The 19,118-nt window shown below is 42.4% G+C and overlaps 1 protein-coding gene across 2 annotated transcripts; it reads left to right on the top strand.

The window, feature by feature from the left end:
- The first annotated feature begins 4,380 nt into the window (after window positions 1–4,380).
- Window positions 4,381–18,304, top strand: smg6 (SMG6 nonsense mediated mRNA decay factor). 2 transcript variants are annotated; one of them, XM_062405603.1, is made up of 20 exons: window positions 4,381–4,482; window positions 5,544–7,908; window positions 8,017–8,209; window positions 8,549–8,659; window positions 8,920–9,026; window positions 9,331–9,409; window positions 9,682–9,792; window positions 10,123–10,338; window positions 12,320–12,381; window positions 12,516–12,661; window positions 13,002–13,115; window positions 13,341–13,415; window positions 13,820–13,994; window positions 14,224–14,443; window positions 14,614–14,793; window positions 14,940–15,098; window positions 15,399–15,543; window positions 15,636–15,898; window positions 16,013–16,094; window positions 16,196–18,304. In XM_062405603.1, exons 1-20 carry the CDS (start codon window positions 4,392–4,394, stop codon window positions 16,324–16,326), a joined length of 5,025 nt encoding a protein of 1,674 aa, XP_062261587.1. In that variant the 5' UTR covers window positions 4,381–4,391; the 3' UTR covers window positions 16,327–18,304. The 2 variants fall into 2 exon arrangements, with proteins under 2 accessions (XP_062261587.1, XP_062261588.1); XM_062405604.1 differs by lacking the exon at window positions 13,341–13,415.
- Window positions 18,305–19,118: the final 814 nt, after the last annotated feature.

The raw sequence follows: 19,118 nt of genomic DNA, 5'->3' as shown, positions 1-19,118 counted from the left end.
CACTGCCGCCTACCTTGGCTACCCACCTCCCCGCCTCCCCCTTCTCCCATTCTGACTCATACTGAAATCCCAGTGAGCCCCCTCCCCACCCCTCCTCCTCCACTCTCATTTGTGTTTTCTCTCCCTTTGATTGCCAAGCTGGCTCGAACACAGCGAGCAGGGCAAAGAGAGAATGAGCAAATAAAAACGAAAGAGAGGGAGAGAGATGGAGACAGGGGAGGGGAGAAGAAGAAGAAGAAGAAGAAGGAGAAGAGGAGAAGGAGGAGGAGGTGGAGAAGGAAGACTCTGCTGCCAAACGTGCCCGTAATGAGGATTCTGTCAAATGAGAGCTGGGGAGGAGGAGAGCGTGTGTGTGTGGTGGTGACGGTGGTGGTGGGAGTATGTGTCAGAGTGAAATGGTGGTCTGGAAAGAGTGGGTGTTTATTAGTGAAACCCCTCCCGCCCCCACATCGTTCCCTTCACTGTCTCTGTGCTCCTCTTCACAACCCCCCCCCCCCACACACACACACACACACACACACACAAAGCCCTAATCAAAGGCAGATTCAATGAACCCATACCTGCAGAAACTTTGAATATGTCTGTGAGTGTGTGTATATAATGTTGTGTGTTGCAGTGGAAGAAGCATGTGTGTGTTTAGTTCCTCCTCCACTGTTTAATGGCTCCAGTGAAAATTGACTTACCTGAGATGGCACGGCAAGATGATTCCCATGATTTCATTATGTTTACAGGGGCACCACAGGACGCCAAGGTCATCTGTCCTTGCGCAAAGTCACACAGGCCGCCCCGTCTCATCTGCTGCAACTCCAACACTGACTCACACAAAACTTCACAACATTATGCCAAAGACATATGCTGAATGTAATTAACATGCACCGCCAGCTGCACAGTGTGTGCGTGGAAGCGTGGGTAGTTGTTTGTGCATGTGTTGGTGAGGGTGTCATCAGTATTGGAATGAGTGCATCTGTTTGCATGAGTTCAGCTTAAGGATCACTGACATTTTTTAGAGCAGATGACACTGGGAATATTAGTGTCTGTATTTGAGTACATACAACACACACACACTGTGTCCTATGTGCCGCACGTGTGTAATTCTGCAGTTTTGGGTATGACTCTTGTTCTACTTTCCAGGGAGTGTGAATGTGAAATAAACACTTCAATCCAAAGTTTCAAAAGATATCAAATACATCAGGTTGAATTTTGGGAGACACACATTTCTGTTTTCACAGCTTTAATGAAGAGTTGGAGCAAGAAAAGAAAGTTCATTAAATATAGTTTTGGTCTTTAATCAATGCCAGTAATTGAATATGGTAATGAAATGAAATTCCACAATCAGTTTTTTTACTACTTTGTTTAAAATTGTGTTTGGCTCCTCTGCATTAACACATCACTCCATGTACTCTGTCTCACATTGTCTTTCTCTTGTTCATTCCTCCCCATCACTCCATCAATCTTTTGTGAATTATGCAGTTAACAGTTGGAATGGATTTACTCCAAGATCAAATGCCAGTAAGCATGCGTCACACAAGCGTCTATCCGCCTGTCTGTCCGTCTGTCCGCTGTCTGTCAGTCTGTCTGTCTGTCTGTCTGTCCGTCTGTCTGTCCGTCTGTCTGTCTATCTGTCTGTCTGTCTGTCTGTCTGTCTGTCCGTCTGTCTGTCTGTCTGTCTGTCTGTCTGTTTGTCTGTCTCTCTGTCTGTCTGTCTGTCTGTCTGTCTTCTATTTCTCTCTCACCCACTATTCAAGATGAGGATCTCACTTTCATATTCCATTCTGCCATTTTCTTGCTCCTTTTCATTTATTTTCCATTTTCAGCCCTGCAGCAATTTCACTGTGCTCGATCCTCAGCCACAATATTTCTCTCTTGTATCCACCATTCTCTGCTGACTGTATTTCCCCATCTGTCCTCCTCCTCCTTCACTCCAGTCATCTCTAAAAGTCATCTCCTCCCACCTCCAAGTGTCCCAGTGGGGGGAGACGAAGAGAGAGTGAGGGAGAGGGAGAAAATGAGAAGGGGGCAGAAGAGATCTAGATGATTGTGCTGGAGAAACACCCTGGTGTCAGAAATTCACCTGCAAAAACTCCCAGCTTCCCCCGCTTTTCTTATCTGTATTCACAGTCTATCCTCCTCCTGTTCTCCCCTCTCCTCCTGCATCATGCCTTCTCACCTCTCTCCCTTGCCCCCCCCCCCGCCCCCTGCCCCCCGTGTCTCCCTCACCACCTCTCTGCCTCCCCCTCTCTGTCCTTCTGTGTCACTTATCACCCTGCATTGCTCCACCTGCACTGTGGTGCAGCACTGACAATCAGAACTCTGCACACATACACACACGCGCACAGAGGCTCACAAGGAACTTACAGACTTGCAGGCACACACACATACGCAGAGACACACACACACACAGGGAGACACACGCCCACCACTTCCGGCAGCCCCCCTCCCTCTCTCACACCTCTCCACTGCAGACACGAAACATTCTACAACCCCTGGTGTGCCATTGCTTCATCCAGAGACACGGCCAGCACTACATCAAAACAGTATTCTGCATGCACATATGTGCCATATTGTTTGTACCACATCAAATTATTGCAATCATAAAAATGAGGAGGAGAAAAGAAAGATAACAATGATGATGCCAATAAATCACAATAATAACCATCATCCACATGTGATATTGATCTCACCTTGGTTTTGGCTGTACCTTTCTTTCAAGTGCCTTCTATAAATCATGAAATTCAATCACAAAATCTATCCTGAAATAGCACAATACAATGAAAGTAAATCCGAACATGGTTAATATAATGGTGTAATTCATCCATTTCTTTCTGCTCTTCCTTCTGTTGTTGCCTGCTTCATAATTTGTCCAATTTCAGCACAACCGCTAATAACGGTTATGTAAGAAGTAACCTGCATATGCATATGTATGTGTTGACATTCCCGATTACTCTGCCCACAAAGTGAACCAAGCACCTAAGACGAATGAGTCTGTGATAGAATGAAGGAATGTGAGGGTGTAAAGAGGAGGTCTGGCTCTGGAGGAAGACTCGTGTGGGAGATTCACAGGAAGGACGAAAGACTCTGGCCCTTTAATTTGGTGTTGCTAGGGAAATGAAGCTGTTTACTCTAGCTTCAGCCTCAGATGGTGGCTGCAGGAACTCCCCCTCCTCATGTGCACATGCCTGCACCAGCATGGCAAATAACAGCACCTGGTCTTTCTGTATATTTTTTTTGAAATTTCGTTTCTGTAGTCCCATTACTCCCCCTCTGTACCACACCGAAGTCTTGAGTGGAAAACATAGAGATAAGATGTGGTGAGCGATAACACTAATATAAATTACTTATTTGGGGAAAAAGTAGGGGTGAAGTTAATTTTGGGGCAAAAGCATTGGACAATTGGCCAGTTCAACTAAACATTATAATAAAGTGACCATTCCTGACACCTAGTGGATATTGCATGAAACAGCAAAGTGTGTGCGTATGCAGTATCTCTGTCAGTTTCTTTACATAATGTTGAGACCTTTAAGCCCCCTTCCCCCATGCCTCAAATGTAGGTCAAAGCCTATACTTAAGAATTACATAACTGTACTTTTCACGTAAAACACGTAACAATACACAGTACCAATATATGTATTTTTTAAATGGCTTGATTAACCATGAGTCTAATTGGAAAGGTAATTAGGAGAGTTTCGATTGAAACAATTTGGTCACTTGCGAAATTGGAAAACTTCCAAACTGCAATCATTTTCAGACACCATCTGGATTGAACAGTTTTGGTGGCGTGGTGTTAAAACCTGTTAAGGTTTGTGGAGGATCAGACAAAACAGAGAATGCTGAAATAATGCAGAACTCAGTTAATGTAGCATGAGGAACAAAAGGACTTACAACAGAATCCAATAAAGTTAAGACAATCTTTAGGCATAATCAATACCTACATAGCATCTATCTATCTATCTATCTATCTATCTATCTATCTATCTATCTATCTATCTATCTATCTATCTATCTATCTATCTATCTATCTATCTATCTATCTTTCTATCTACCTATCTATCTATCTATCTATCTATCTATCTATCAGTCTATCTATCTATCTATCTATCTATCTATCTATCTATCTATCTATCTATCTATCTATCTATCTATCTATCAATCAATCATATATCTGTCTATCTATCCGTCTTAATAATAATAACAATAATAAATAGTAGTATAAATGTACTAATAGGTAACTAGATAAGATTTATTTGCTCTGATCTTTAAACACTGAGATCAGATCAACAGGCTGTGCGACCTACATTACCCAGAGGTCTTCACTTCCTACGTCAGCCACTGAGCACGAGTTTGCCGCCTCAGGGCCACCGTACTTGTTGTGTTTGTTTTCAGTCGAAGGAAAGATGGCGGAAGAACTGGACCGAGTGCGAATCTCCGCCGCGGAACTCCGAGCCGAGGCGTCGAGTGCCGGGAACAGCACCGACTGTCAGAAAGGTGAGGCAAAGCGACACAGACAACAGGGAGGCGAAGTTTCAGGAGAGAGTCGGTGAATCCAAAACGAAGCCGCGTCACGAGTTCTTCGAAAGTGGCTGACGGAGTTGCTAAGTTCCAGCTAATGTTGTTAGCTAGCTAACTTAGCGCTCTGTGCATCGTTTGATCCCGCGCGGCTGGTTTCAAACGCCCCTTCCAGATAAAATCTATGTCACGCACTAACCATAACCCTATATTAATAATACTATATATATATGTTCTCTGTTTGATATTTTACTTACTGTACTTTAAGCGCTTTAGCAGAAGGAACGTGTTCTTTAATGACAAACGTCCCTGACTTCAGAGAATGTATCGAACGCCATTTAACCATCATTGTTACCTGTATTTCTTTGTATTACAATACAACGTGTATTTTAAAAAGGCAACATGAATCGCAGCCTTACACCAGGGATGTGTGTTTCCCTTTGTAGAGGATTGTTTTATTTGATCATGCGTACTTTTTCAAAATGAACACACTCTTGTCATGTATTGCAAGATAAATAAAAGCATGTGTTTCCGGTGTAAATCAGGCATTGTCGTTGTAGTTGTCAACATTCCCATTGAATTGGTTCCAAAAAGGCCAAACTGTAATTCTTACACCTAGGGTAAAGGGTCTGATTTAAATGGGCCGTAACCCTATTAAAACATTATTACAAATGTAGGACACATTAGACGCGTATCTTTCGGACTGGATGAACTGTTCTTTGAGTCAACACAAACTGTCTTTATTCATAACAGTTGACAAAAAAATCCCTATCAAGTGCACTGTTAACTTCTGTTTTAAGAATCATTATTCAAATACTACAGTTCCCAGCCGATTAAGTATGTTGAGCTGTTTGACAATTTGTTATAAATTGGAAATTAATGCTTTTGAAATGAGTTGGGAAATTTTAAAGATCTGAGTTGCAGTCAGTCTTTCTCTGGGATGTCTTCATAAGAATAGAATCAGAATGTGTAACCCCCTCATCTCATTCTCTGACATAGATGTTCATAATCTTAATTTTGTGTGGTTTTTCTCTCTCCAGATGAGCAGCATGTACCCAAGCAACATTTGAAGCGGGAAGCAAAGCGCCCTGATCAGCAGCGCTTCAAACCAGCAGCTGGACATGGACGGCATCACCATGACAGTGAGGAGGGCGAAACCTGTCAAAGCGATCCCCCGGTCACTTGTGTACATGAGCATGATAAACCATTGCAGAGTGAGAAAAAGGCGATCTCTGAAAAAGTTTCAGACTCCACAGATGGTGGGACGGGCACTGACCTCGGGGAAGAAGACAGGGTGAGAGGTGATGGAAGTAACACTCAGAACCGTAAAAAGGGCAGCCACTCGCGGCCTAAAATGGAAGCAAATCAAGAAAAGACCTTTGTCGAAAATGACAAAGAACACCAGGAACCCGCTGGAACTGCTAAACCAGCAAGGAAAGCACGCAAACCTGACCGGGAATTGTATCAACCTGGGACCCGCAGGAGTACCCAGGGAAAGGAGTATGGAGTTGGAAAAGAGCAAGATACACCTCCCCCTGGGAAGCAGGAGCATAAAACTGAGCCAGAAGCCGAGGAAATGGAGGTGAACAAAAAGAGATCCCCAGAGAAGCCAAGAGGGAAAGTTAAAGAAGTAAAAGATACACAGGAAAATGTAAAGGTTTCCAAATCCAGTGAGACAAACAGAAAGCAAGGAAGCCGAGATGTTCAAAAGCCTTTGTTACCACCTGATGCTTCAGTGGAGAAAATGACCTGCATGGTGGAAAAACTCAGCATGAAAGAAAAGGGTAAAATTGGAAGTGAAGGCCAAGATGTTGGAGAGTTAAGTTGCAGGAGAGGGAAAACCACTGAAAAGGGAGAGCAGGGCCAAAGGGGTGGGGCAAAAGAAGAGGAGGAAAAGATAGATAGGACGAGAGGAAACCGCAGGAGAAGAGGAGGGGAGAAGGAAAAAGAGGGGAATCGGGATGGCATAAGTGGTGGAGGAAGGAGTGACCAAGGGAAGGATGAGAAAGAGAGAGACCGGAGGGCAGTAGAAGCAGACAGGGATAACAAACCAGCTAAGACAGTAGAGACACACCAAAGCAAACTGAGAGAAAATCGTGGAGAAAACAGAAGAGGAGGAGATTACAATAACAACCGGTCCAGAGAAGCTGAGAAAGATGTTAATACAGAAAAAAATGTAGACAGGATTGAAGAAAGAGTAAACAGAAACCAATTCAATGCAAACATCACGCCATCATCATCAAAGAGATATTCCAAGTCAGATATTCGACGCCCTCGGAATCGAACCTACAGCAGTAGCTCAGCAAGCAGCGTGACCAGCCTCGAAGGTCCGGGAGTAGGGATGAATTTGGAAAATACCAAGTGGCCACGCTTGCACCCTAAGCTCAATAATAAAGAGAAGATGGCTACTTGTAGGGACGGACAGAGGAGGCATTTAAAAAGCTGGCCAACTAACGGGGAATCATCTACAGAATCCCTGGAAAGGAGTGAGAAAGGCGACGTAGCAGAGAATAGAAGGCGGAGGAGAAGAGGAGGGGAGGACGAACTAAGTGCAGCGAGACGGAGGGAAGAAAGGAAGGGAAACAGGGGTGTAGGTCGGGGAATACTAAGGGTTTCAATCGAGAAACATTCAGTTTCCACACCACATAGTGGGGATCCACAACATTGCAAGCAAGGCCTGGTTCCTCGTGCCAGAGGTGGGGGTATCCTGGTGCTTCCATCCCACACAGACATCTCTAGCTCCCCTGGGGTTGGGCAAAGGCTTTTTGGTGGAATTAGGGGGGGTGCGGCCTCCAGCAGTAGAGGAGGCAGAGGAGGAGTGAGACGGCTTTGGGATCCCAATAACCCAGACCAGAAACCTGCCCTTACCAGCACTCAGTCCTCACAACATAAATCTCTCCAACAGCCTATATATCTTCAGACAGGGACTGGATATGGACAACTTCACTTTCTGGACACAGACGATGAGGTAGCAGGCAGTCCTCCAGTCCCGCAGGGTGAGCACCTTCGATCCCAGCAGCCTGCTGCCATAGCCCACTACAAATTCCAAAACTCTGACAACCCCTATGGCTACCCCATGCCAACCAGCAGCCCACACAGTCCTGGCAACACCACCAGCCAACGCTATCCATATCCATATCATATAGGGCCCTACCAAACGGCGCCCCCTTCTAACGGTATGTACCCGGGCCCTGGGATGGGTCAGATCGGTGGGAGTTACAAGGGAGCAGCTTATTCTCAGCCAGGTGCGGGAGGTAGTTTGAGTTTTCAAGAGGTGGAGCAACAGGCCAGGGGGGAGCTGGGAAAGCTGTTGAGGGCTGCGGATACACAGGAGCTCCTGCTCAGTAACTTGCTGTCCAGGGACAGAGTGAGTGCGGATGGACTGGATCGCATGGCCCAGCTCAGGTGAGGATTTGCGGGAAAAGTCTTGTGATTCATGCTACATTTACATCTGTCAACTGCACCGTTGGACAAATACTGAAAAGGGCGCTGTTCTGTTTTTCTGTTTTCTAGAGGGGACCTTTTGCGGGTATATGAGCAGGTCATCCTCACAGACATAGAGTTTTCAGACTCTCAGAATTTGGATCAAGCTTTGTGGAAGAATGTGTTTTACCAGGTCATAGAGCGATTCCGGCAACTACTCAAAGACCCCGCCTCTGACAATACCCCTCATATCAGGAACATGTTGCTCACGCTGCTTGATGAGGTAAGAAATGTGTGGAAATTAAGAAGGGGCAAGGGTTGATACAATTGTGTTATACAAAGGGGCAGTTTGTGATTAAGTCTGAAGAAGCATGTACGTTTCATCCTGAGATGCATTCTTCATTTACTACAAACGTTTTTTTTCTTCATAATGCAAATAATCATCCTTAAGACTAGTACGTTTCTAACACCAATTTAATTTACATATTCACATTACTTCAGAAAAGTTGCATTATGGGCACCGTGTGTTAAAATGTCAATCTCACATGTATATTTTCTATTTCTGTTATACTTATACTTTGTATTCTGTAAATTACCTATAATCCTTGTCTGTGTTTTACAGGGATCACTCTTCTTCGATGCTCTGCTTCTGAAGCTGCAGACAGTATACCAGTTTAAGTTGGAGGATTACATGGATGGCATGGCTATAAGGGCTCGGCCATTACGCAAAATGGTACAGCAATAGTATCTGAATACATAGCGTGTTCAGATATATACATTTTGTCAAGAGTATTGTATAAGCAGTCACATTAATGATAGTATTCATGTATTCAGTGAGTCAGTTATCCGATGATGTGAATGTTACCAGCAACAGTTGCTGACAGCAACCTAGTTTCTGGTATTTCATTAGAGGTTAATTCTATCTGTTATTATGTTGTAGCTGATTTTTGTAAATAATTGATAACGGTTTTCTGCTATTTCTGTCCTTTTCAGGTCAAATATGCACTTATTAGTGCTCAGCGCTGCATGATTTGTCAGGGAGATATCGCACGTTACCGGGAACAAGCCAGCGACTCGGCCAACTACGGCAAGGCTCGCAGGTACGCTGAAAATTGAACATTGTAAAATTTCTTACACACATTCAAGAGCCCATGGTGTACTAGCATTGAATTTTTTCATTACGAAGTCAAGATGCTGCAGTTTCTAAATGCCTCTTTTCCTTTAGCATACTGGTTACTTACTGGTTTTCATATAGTCCAGCTCATACACAAGTCTAAATCTCTTTCAGAGAAAGTTTCTTCCCAACTGGGTATTAAGTAGTTGATGAGAATCTTTATATTCAAGGAAGAAGCAGAACATTTCTATCATTGTTACTCATTTCTACCTGTTTACATTTCTTCTTAGCTGGTATCTGAAAGCCCAGCAGATTGCCCCCAAAAATGGACGACCATATAACCAGCTGGCCCTGCTGGCAGTGTATACAGTAAGTAATATGTAGTAAGAAAGAACGGAATGAAAAACAATATATTCAGCAGAAAATGTTCTATGCAGACATAATACAATTATTGGCATTAAAGTAACTTGGTTTTGACTTTTTTATGACTGATGCATTTCTCTTGGCCTGTTCATGGAATAATTTAAAAGAACATGTATATTTTGTGTAATGATGTATTGGCAGCGACCCTTGTATGTATTTATGTGGCTTATTGCAGGACACCTCCTTCTTCTTAGTCTCATTGTACCTCTCACTTACAGAAGAGGAAGTTGGACGCTGTGTATTATTACATGCGAAGCTTGGCAGCTTCCAACCCCATCCTCACGGCAAAGGAGAGCCTGATGAGTCTGTTTGAAGAAGCTAAGCGAAAGGTCACAAACACACTTTGGTCATTAACTTGTGCCAGATAATTGACTTTTTATTTGGAGGAAAAACTTCGGTCATCAGTGGACAGCCTTGACATGGATTTACTAATAGAAATTCTAGTTAGAGCCTTGGAAATGAACCATCATGATTTGGTTGCAATGATGTAGAGGGCGTTCAGAAAATTATAATGACCTAAACACATTAATGACTTAACATAATAACTTGCTTAATAAATTGCTGTATTAGCATCGCTGATTCAATTTACTATCATCTGGTGACTATGGTGAGACTTGGCAGCACAAGTGCTTCTTGTTTATCGATTTTTGTTATTGCAGACAGAGCAGTTTGAGGGAAGGAGGAAGAAGGAGCATGAAGGGGGATCTCGGGGTCCACTAGTGAGAGGAAGAGGAAGAGGGGAAGAGGGAGCACGTGTGGAGATCTGGATTCGCCCCAGCGCGCAAGCAGCAACCCCTTCCTCACATAGAGGAGGTAGTGAGTCCAGCAGAGACTCTGAACTGGATGGAGAGCTGGGGAGTCTCAGCGCAAGTGACGTAAGAATCTGTTCTTCGTTTCGCTCTCTCTTATACAACAAGTCTCATGCGTCATTTACTGTTTCATGAAAGACCACGCCTGTGTGGGCATTTTGTCTTACAGGTTTTCTTTTGTTAGTTTTGCAGAGGTTGTTTTCTTTATAGACGTTTACAGAAGTCTCTGCAAATGTCTGTCTCATTTACACTCCTCTTTGAAGAACAAGTTATATTCTCTGCTGCTCATTTTTTCCTTCTCATTCAGTATGTTCTCTACTTTCATTTCTTCTGACTCTCATTAATAACTCTGCTTATTTTCTTTTCTCTTTCACAGTATATCCTTGGCCTTAATTTATGTTCAGTAGTCATTTGTTATGATTACTGTTTTTATCCTCCTTACCCTTTCTCTGTCCTTTTGTCGTTTGTTCCTTTGTTTTTTTCTCTAATTGCTTGCAGTGATTCACAAATAATTTTTGTTAATAATAATAATAATAATAATAATCTGGGCCTACTTTGTGAAATTAAGGCAGAAATAATACATGACTGCGGGATAGAGTCTTAAGAAAGTAGTCAAACACATTCACCTTTGTAAAAAGTTTCTGCTTTGAAGATTTATCACTTCTGACACTTCATAATCCATAACTACAAATCAGACAAGAGAGGCCTTGTTCCAGGAGGGGACCAAGATCCCGACAGTCACGCTTAACAGAGTGTCAGAAGTCATCTGCAGAAATGTTAGAATCTGCCAGAAGGATGACCCTCCCAGCGGCCCTCCATAAAACAGGCTTTATGACAGAGTGGCTATATACAAGCCCCTTTGAGTACACAACATTTGACCACATTTAAAGTACTGATAGCTTCAGGAAACTATTATCTGGTTTTGTGAGACCAAATTTGTACTCTTCCGATATAACAGAACATTTTTTTAAAGCATGCTAAAAGTGAAGTGGTCAGAAGACTTTCTGAAGTCACTGTGTACCTTCACCAGCTGGTCCGAGGTCTTATAGGAGATGTCTATTTAAATGTGGAAGGACCATTACCCCTCCAATGGGCTGAAAAGGCCTCCAACCGTATCATCTGTCTCAGTTAAAAGCTTGATGCAAATCACTTGTTTTTGTGAGAAGGTTTTCTGTGGTTTTAGCTGCAGTGATAGAAGGGATCAATTATTGAACATTAAACAGTAAATACTTTATTTCTGTCAGAAGTGGGTTCTTCTAGTGAAAGATCACAATCATCTCTACCTCTGTCTTTAGGGATGAGTGCTCAAACAGATTATTAAATGTGGCCGGTGGCTAAATTATTATGTGCGTTGTATCGATAAGCTACAATGTTAAATATGAACATATTTCTCATTTATTATTGCTACATAAATGATCTCGTCTTACCAACTCTGTTTGTGATTAAGACATTTTATCTTTGATGCATTTTCATCATTCACAATCCAAAAAAATCTCTCTGTCCTAGAATGTGTAAGGGGCCGGGCCAGAGCCAGCTCTTTCTCAGGCTGCAGCATCGTGCCACACACACTTAGACACTCACTGCTCATAGTGACAATTGCGGAAAGAACAAAATGTTTTGGAGTGTTGTTACTTTCCACACAAGTTGAAGCTGACAATGTTTTTGACCACAAGTTTTCTGCGTCCAAGGGTGGAAACCCAACTCCATCACATATAAGTGGAGAAGTGCAGTTGTTGACTGCTCAGCACATACTTTAATCATCCCATCTCCATAAAGTAACATCAATCTCACAAATTTTACTTTTTAATAAATCTGTTTCATCTCTCTCTAGTTATATCTGTATTTCTATGTGTATCCCTTCGTTCCATTTCCTCCCATTCTTACTGTTTAAAACCCAGTGCAGTTTAAAAGGTGACGTGAGCTACAAAACTATCCATATTTACTGGATGACAGGATGTGTCCTTGCCAGTTATTTTTGCAAAATAAAAAATATTGCTATTGCTAAGTAATACTTGTCCTCCTTCGACCTTCTCTCTTTTCTCTCCAGTTAAACAAGAGGTTCATTCTGAGGTTCTTGCATGCACATGGCAAGCTCTTCACTAAAGTCGGGTAAGTGGTGTCTTATGAATTCCAGCTTTTAGATTCATGGACAACAATTTCGTATTTTAAAAAAAGTACATTTTTGAGTGTACTTTTGTCTATTCTGTTGTATTTTTATGAATATATGTGTCTTCTGTATGCAGCATGGAGTCATTCCCCGGGGTGGCGAGCCGTGTTCTGCAGGAGTTCAAGAAGTTACTCCAGCATGGACCTTCCCTACTGGGCAGCACACACATGCTGCAGATCATCACCATCAACATGTTCAGTATACACAATGCCCACAGCAGAGGTACTGCTCCACATGCCCGCACGTATCAACAAACTTTGCTTAAGTGTTGATCCATTTTGTTTAAATGCAAAATTTATGCAAAATATAGCTAGTGAATAGCTTAGGTTTTATTTATTGCAAAATGTGGCGCCGCTAATGAAACACACACTTACTTTTTGGCAGGTTTACATAGATATTTAAAGCATTTCACATAGATGTTCTTTATAATACAGTAGCGCCTGTTCTTCTGCTAAAAAAGAAACAACTACACTTGTGCTGCGTCCTTATACAAGTCATTGTCTATATTGAGGCAAAGGGTGCTGAAGAAGAACTTATTTGAATTCTTCTCTGTGTTTATCAGATGAAGGAGGAGATGTGCGGTCCGTTTTGCAGGAGCAAAGCACTGCGCTGGGCCTCGGCATGTTTGCACTTCTGGTTCAACGCTGCACGGAGCTGCTCAAAGATACTCCTGCAGGTACAGACATGAAAGCACCCCAGAAGTATTTGATCAGCAGTAAGTTTTTTCCCTAATTTGAAATCAAGATCGTTATAAGTATCAGTATGTTATTATTTAGCAGTTTAACTCAAGTTTACAGTCTAAACTTGTGGTACTGTCCCACAGCACCCCAGTGGACATTATTTGTTGAGCCTAATACTCAACAGTGTATTTTCAAGTAGTTTTACAATTGTGTATGAAAAGATGGACGACGTGACAAGCTCCCTGAAAGTGAAGCCAAACATCTCTCTCACCCCCTGGTGGCTGGCTGCAGTCAAGGTCATAAACCACACATCCAACTCAACACGCAAAATGTTTTTGAAAGTTCTTATTACACTGGTGTTGGTTCAAGTGTTATTTTTTCTGATGAGTTTGGTTTAAATTAGTTATTTTATACTAAACGGGGAGATGCATTATGATTGACAGGGGAGAGTGAACCTCTAGAGAGTGGCCCTCCATTTGTCGAGCATGTGTATTGATTGGAGCTCAACACCAAGATCACTGTGGCTCCAATTTTGAACAAGGGCAAAAAAAACGTTCAGAATATTTTAGCTTCACTTAAATTCAGTGGTAGGAAGTGGGGGTGCATCATCTGTGTTTCACTCCTGATGGGAGTTTGATTTATTTGATTGTTAACATGTTTTGGAGGATTCGTATATTTATTGTTTTCCTCTCTCATTTAGAACCAGTTCCCATGGCAAATGGAGAGGAGGAGGGTAAAGAGCAGGAGCTTGAGGGTATGTTGAGGGTCTCTGCTTTTCCTCGTGATCTAAAAGAACTACTGCCAAGCATCAAGGTCTGGTCTGACTGGATGTTGGGACAACCAGACCAGTGGAACCCACCGCCATGCAGTATAGAGTGAGTATTTAAAACCTTCAATAACATAAACAGTGAGTGGTGAGAGTGAACCAAAACCATTAAGCTGCAGACCTGACAGCTCATTATAACTTATTGTAAAGACTTGTAGCCAAGGGAAGCTGCAGATTCAGGTGAAACTTATCTTCAGGTATATCACTATGAATCATGCTTCAGATGGTGGTTCTTTAACATTCCCACCAACACTGTTTTCCTTTTCCTCTCGATCCAGTGGTAGCCCTAATGTTTGGCAATGCCTGGCTGACCTGTGTAATGTGCTGGCACGTGTGGACCACGAGGAAGTGCCCCTTTTCAAAGCGGACACTGATGAAGGCGAGGGAGATGAAGAGTTGACTGTGCTACAGTTGAAGGAGGACAGGTTGCTTGCTGGTTTTGTACCAATACTGGCTGCACCACAGGAGGCGTGTTACACAGACAGCCACACTGACATGGTGAGTGAAAGGCAGAGGGTATTTATGTTTATATACATATATATATACCCATTTTCATACTTCTACTCCTGTTAACTTGGGGATTATACTGATTAGTCTGTTGCTTCTAACATGAACCCTTACTCATTGTACTGTACTCATGTACAAATATCCTTGTCCTCTTTCCTCAGACAATAGCAGAAGATTGTAAGAGAGTGACGGTGCTCAAGTACTTTCTGGAGGCGTTGTGTGGACAGGAGGAGCCTCTGTTGGCCTTCAAGGGTGGCAAGTACATCTCTGTGGCAACTTCTCCTCCACCCGACCACTCGGCGAATACAGGAGGCAGGCAGGGTTCTCTCACAGAGAAAGAGGTGACTATTTCCCTCCTTCTTTCCCTCAAATAATCTGTTCTCTTCACCTCTGTTGTTATCAATGATTGTGCTCCTTCCTATTCAAAATGTGACCTATTCATAATAAAGTAAATGCTGAAATCACATTTTCTGTGTCTGTTTGGTAGGCTGATGATGTCATAGTCGAGGCAGAGTCGTCTCTCTCCACGTCAGAAGGAGAGGAGGAGGCGGATGATAGTGAGAATGACATCAGACAGCTGAAGGCACGACGCCATGTCCTCACCAACAAACTGGCACAGCAACAGAAGCGCAAGGACAAAATACAGGTAAACCATAAATGCCCATCTATAATTATTTAAATTAATTTAAATTAGAAAAACCTATTTGTTGTAGCATCCAACAATGACTAAATGGCCTCTTCAGTTGCTGAAAATTGTTTACCTCAGAATGCATTGCATAATAACAGTAGATTTTTACATTAAATTGTTAAATGGAACCTGCAATAATGAGGATTATTCTTATGGGCTAATGTTGATATACTCCGATTCTACCTTGTGTGAACTGCAAAAACATTTCTCGTCATGCATGTTTGTGTGTCTGTGTGTGTGTGTTTGTGTCTGTTCCAGGCGGTTCTGCAGACTGGTGGGCAGTTGGAGCTGGAAGTGAGGCCTCTTTTTTTGGTTCCAGACACCAATGGATTCATTGATCATTTGGAAGGGCTGCAGAAACTTCTTAAGTGTAGAACCTACATCATAGTTTTGCCTCTCATTGGTAAGACTGAGAAGACAAAGAAAGGAGTAACATTGATTTAGTGTGGTGTTTATGTTTACTTATGGTGTGATGACGTGTGTTCTCTCTTTTAGTGATTACGGAGTTAGACGGCTTGGCTAAAGGCCAGGACAACTTTGGTGGTGGAGTTGGGTCAGGTGGTCGCAACTCGGGCAGTCGTGGCAACCATAATGTCAGTTCCGCCCATGTGCGGTCTGTGCAGGAGAAGGCCCGGTTGGCAGTGGCTTTCCTAGAGAAAGGATTCGAGGCCAGGGAACCGTGCCTCCGGGCCCTAACAAGCAGGGGAAGCCAGCTTGAGTCTATTGCTTTCCGGAGCGAAGATACCTCTGGACAACAGGTGAGCCCAAAGAAATGAGGCCGAAATAAGTTACTTTATTTTGATTTTTTTTTTTATCAATTGGATTCATATTGTGCAATAAAATAAGACTGTTTCTTTTCTGTTCCTCTACAGGGGAACAATGATGACGTGATTCTGTCCTGCTGTCTCCACTACTGCAAAGACAAGGCAAAAGATTTCATGCCTGAACAGAGAAGTACGTAGTTCTGTCCGTCACATGCAGATACTTCGAATGTATTTAAATACAGTCTTCTAAGTGCATCCTTCTCTCTCTACTGTTCCCTCCACCCCCCACAGATGGGACAGTGAGGCTCCACCGAGAGGTCGTACTCCTCACAGATGACCGCAACCTGCGCGTCAAAGCGTTGACCCGCAACGTCCCTGTGCGAGACATCTCTGCTTTCCTCAGCTGGGCCAAAGTGGGGTGAACCAAGCTCAGCTGGAGTCAAAGGAAGCCAACTGCTGAAGCCTGCTTGCACCTCAGCCAGAGGAGGAGACACACTTAAACAGATGAAGAAGAGGATGAAATGACGGGAGAGAGGAGATGAAGAAGAGAGCAAACAACCACTACTTATGAAACACAAGTAAATGTAGTGAGAGTGGTTTCTGTGAGCTTTTCCCTCTTGTGATGAAGTGTGTGTGTGTGTTGTGTTAAGATCAGTGAGCTTCCTCAGAGGGAGACAGGAGACTTGATGAGTCTCAGGAAGGCTGGACTACAGAGTGGGGGGAGTAAAAATGGAGTGATGTGATTTGTAAGTTGTCGGGTCCAGCCTCGACCCTCTGCACCTAGTTAGTGAGTGTGTACTCTGCAAGCGGTATTAAATCTGGGCCTGATGATAGGATGAGCCAGAGAGAGGGAGTGTTAATGGTCATTTAATTGATGAAATACATCAGTACTGAAGGCCACACCTGGCACTTCCCTACTTCTCTGAGGGCCCAGTCTTACAGACTGCTGTGGCCCCTACAGCAGAGCTGAGGGAAAGGAAGGCGGAGAGAAGCACAGCTGGAGCGTCTGTGTCAGTCCAGTTGACAGAGGCTTAATGTAGTGAGGATTAATCAAGAGCCCTCGGTCAACCTCAGCCCCAGCAAGGAATCACAAGAAGGTACAGTGTTTCCTGCTCAACCAGGAAGTGCACTGTGCCTTTGATTATCATCCAGTTTGAAGCCAACATTCAGTTCTTGATATTGCCAGCAAATGGTTTTAAAAAGTCAACAACACCAAAAGGTTTGGTTCATTCATATTTTGTTCTGTTTTTGACTTTTTGAGTTAATTTGTTAAAAGTTTTGTTCTTTCATGAAGGCAATTTTTCCCCTTTAACATCATAAAACACACTGATAATATACATCTGCAAATTTGACCACTAGGAACCATACTTCTGGGTGCAAATGCATTTGTACATAGTCCATAATTTGTGTGTATGAGCAGTGTAAACCGTGCTTTATTACATCATGGCTGTTTGGGTTGAGTTTTCAGGTTCAGAAACATTTTATCATAATGGAATTTAGTCGTTTAAGCAAAATGTGAAGCCAGAGTCTGCAGTAGTGTAGAGGAGCAGGAGGGAGGATTTCCTGCAGATACATGCACTCGACTGACTGCAAGTTGATTTCAGCTAATTTAAACCAATTTTTCTGAATCATCACTTGGACACATCAGTGTGAGAAGAACTATCTAAAATGACAGAAAACATCTGAGTTCATTTTGTTTAACATATCATGGTGCCAGCCACCAGGGGGCGATGGAGATAATTTGGCTTCATTTTTAGGGAGTTGTTCTGACCTCCATTGTTGGGTATCAGTGTTTTGTGCTTTGACGTTCATACCACCTCAATAGTTTACCTTTTGACAAAATGCTTTTATTAGCCAAAACCTGTTTTCCTGTTCAGAGCGTAGCATTGTGGTTCAGATATCCACTTTACTTTAGTTAGGATAAAATACATGTCTCAAATCGCAGCTTGTAAAATTTAGCATTTCACTGATAGGTAGAGATTGTGTTGGAGATTTAGCTTGTTCTTTGTTCGAGACATAAACTGAGATGTCAGTTTATTTCTATGTACTTGTCAGACACCTCAAAACAGATATAATCTACACCTCTGTTATTTGACCTCATCCAGAATTGAAAGTTCACTCTCCACATGTTCACCATATGTTAATGCTGTAATGTAGGCCGATGTGGCTATTCTACTTTCTGTTTGTGTTGTACCTTTTCAAAGCCTATAACTTCCATCCGCAGATGAAGTGTCCGTATTTGTGTTAACAGGTTAATTCATTCTTTTCAGCACCTCTGTTCTTTCTGTAGCCTCTGTTAAGTTGCACTGCTTCCGTGTTTTAGTGTCAGTGCAAATGTAGTCAGTAATTGACATGACAAGTGGTTTTTTCTTCATCATTAAAAAATGACTTTAAAATGCACTGTTTTTCCCCTTATTTATGTGCAAATGGCCAGTTGACAATAACTGGAAAAGTACAGGTGTTACCAAAACACTGAACAATGCTTCCATCATTCTTATTATTATTATTACTTCCACTTTCATACATTTACAAATCTCTGGTTTTCTAACTGTGGTTTGTGAGAATGTCTGTTGCGTGGAAAGCCTTTAGTTTAGTTGTAATGAAAGATACAGAGCTCAGAGTTGTGTACATGTAGATCACTTTATAGCATTGAAAGGAAGACTAAACACAATTTGACAGAATCAAATTATCACTTTAATCAGAACACATTATGGATCCTACATATAATCAAATCATCAGCACAAATCTATATAATAGACATATCTATATCTTTCTATATAGATATATCTTTATCAACTATATCACACTATCAATTCACAACCTTTACACGTGTGCCCTCATGTGGCAGTTGAAGATTACACAGGTGAAAGTGACTGAACCAAGGAGGCAGCGATGACTTTGAGGAGTGAGGGAATGTGTTGATAAATTCATGAAGGAGACAAACGTGAGGACGATATAGATAAAACTATAATGAAGAGACTGTGGAAAATTGAGAAATCTGTATAAAATAAAGTTTAATGACTGATCAAGCCTCAAAAAACAACTGGTTCAGTCCTGATATTCTGTTCTTAGGGCTGATATATTGTCAAAAACACACAATGATAACAAGAGCAAGACTCACAAAATAATACATGTTCCAGTCTGAATAAACCCCAGTGTCTCTGATTATAGTCACGAGGGATTCGTGTATTTATACCATATACGTGTGTATGTG

This window comes from Platichthys flesus, chromosome 15 (genome assembly GCF_949316205.1).
Source record: "Platichthys flesus chromosome 15, fPlaFle2.1, whole genome shotgun sequence".
Lineage (NCBI taxonomy): Eukaryota > Metazoa > Chordata > Actinopteri > Pleuronectiformes > Pleuronectidae > Platichthys > Platichthys flesus.
This window is presented reverse-complemented; position numbering and strand designations above follow the sequence as displayed.

Bases quoted from the DNA above. Each gene is read 5' to 3' on its own strand.
- smg6 (XM_062405603.1), top strand. From the start codon at position 4,392: ATGGCGGAAGAACTGGACCGAGTGCGAATCTCCGCCGCGGAACTCCGA. The intron at 8,210-8,548 runs GTAAGAAATGTG...TGTGTTTTACAG, and splicing joins TGCTCACGCTGCTTGATGAG to GGATCACTCTTCTTCGATGC. The intron at 9,027-9,330 runs GTACGCTGAAAA...ATTTCTTCTTAG, and splicing joins AACTACGGCAAGGCTCGCAG to CTGGTATCTGAAAGCCCAGC.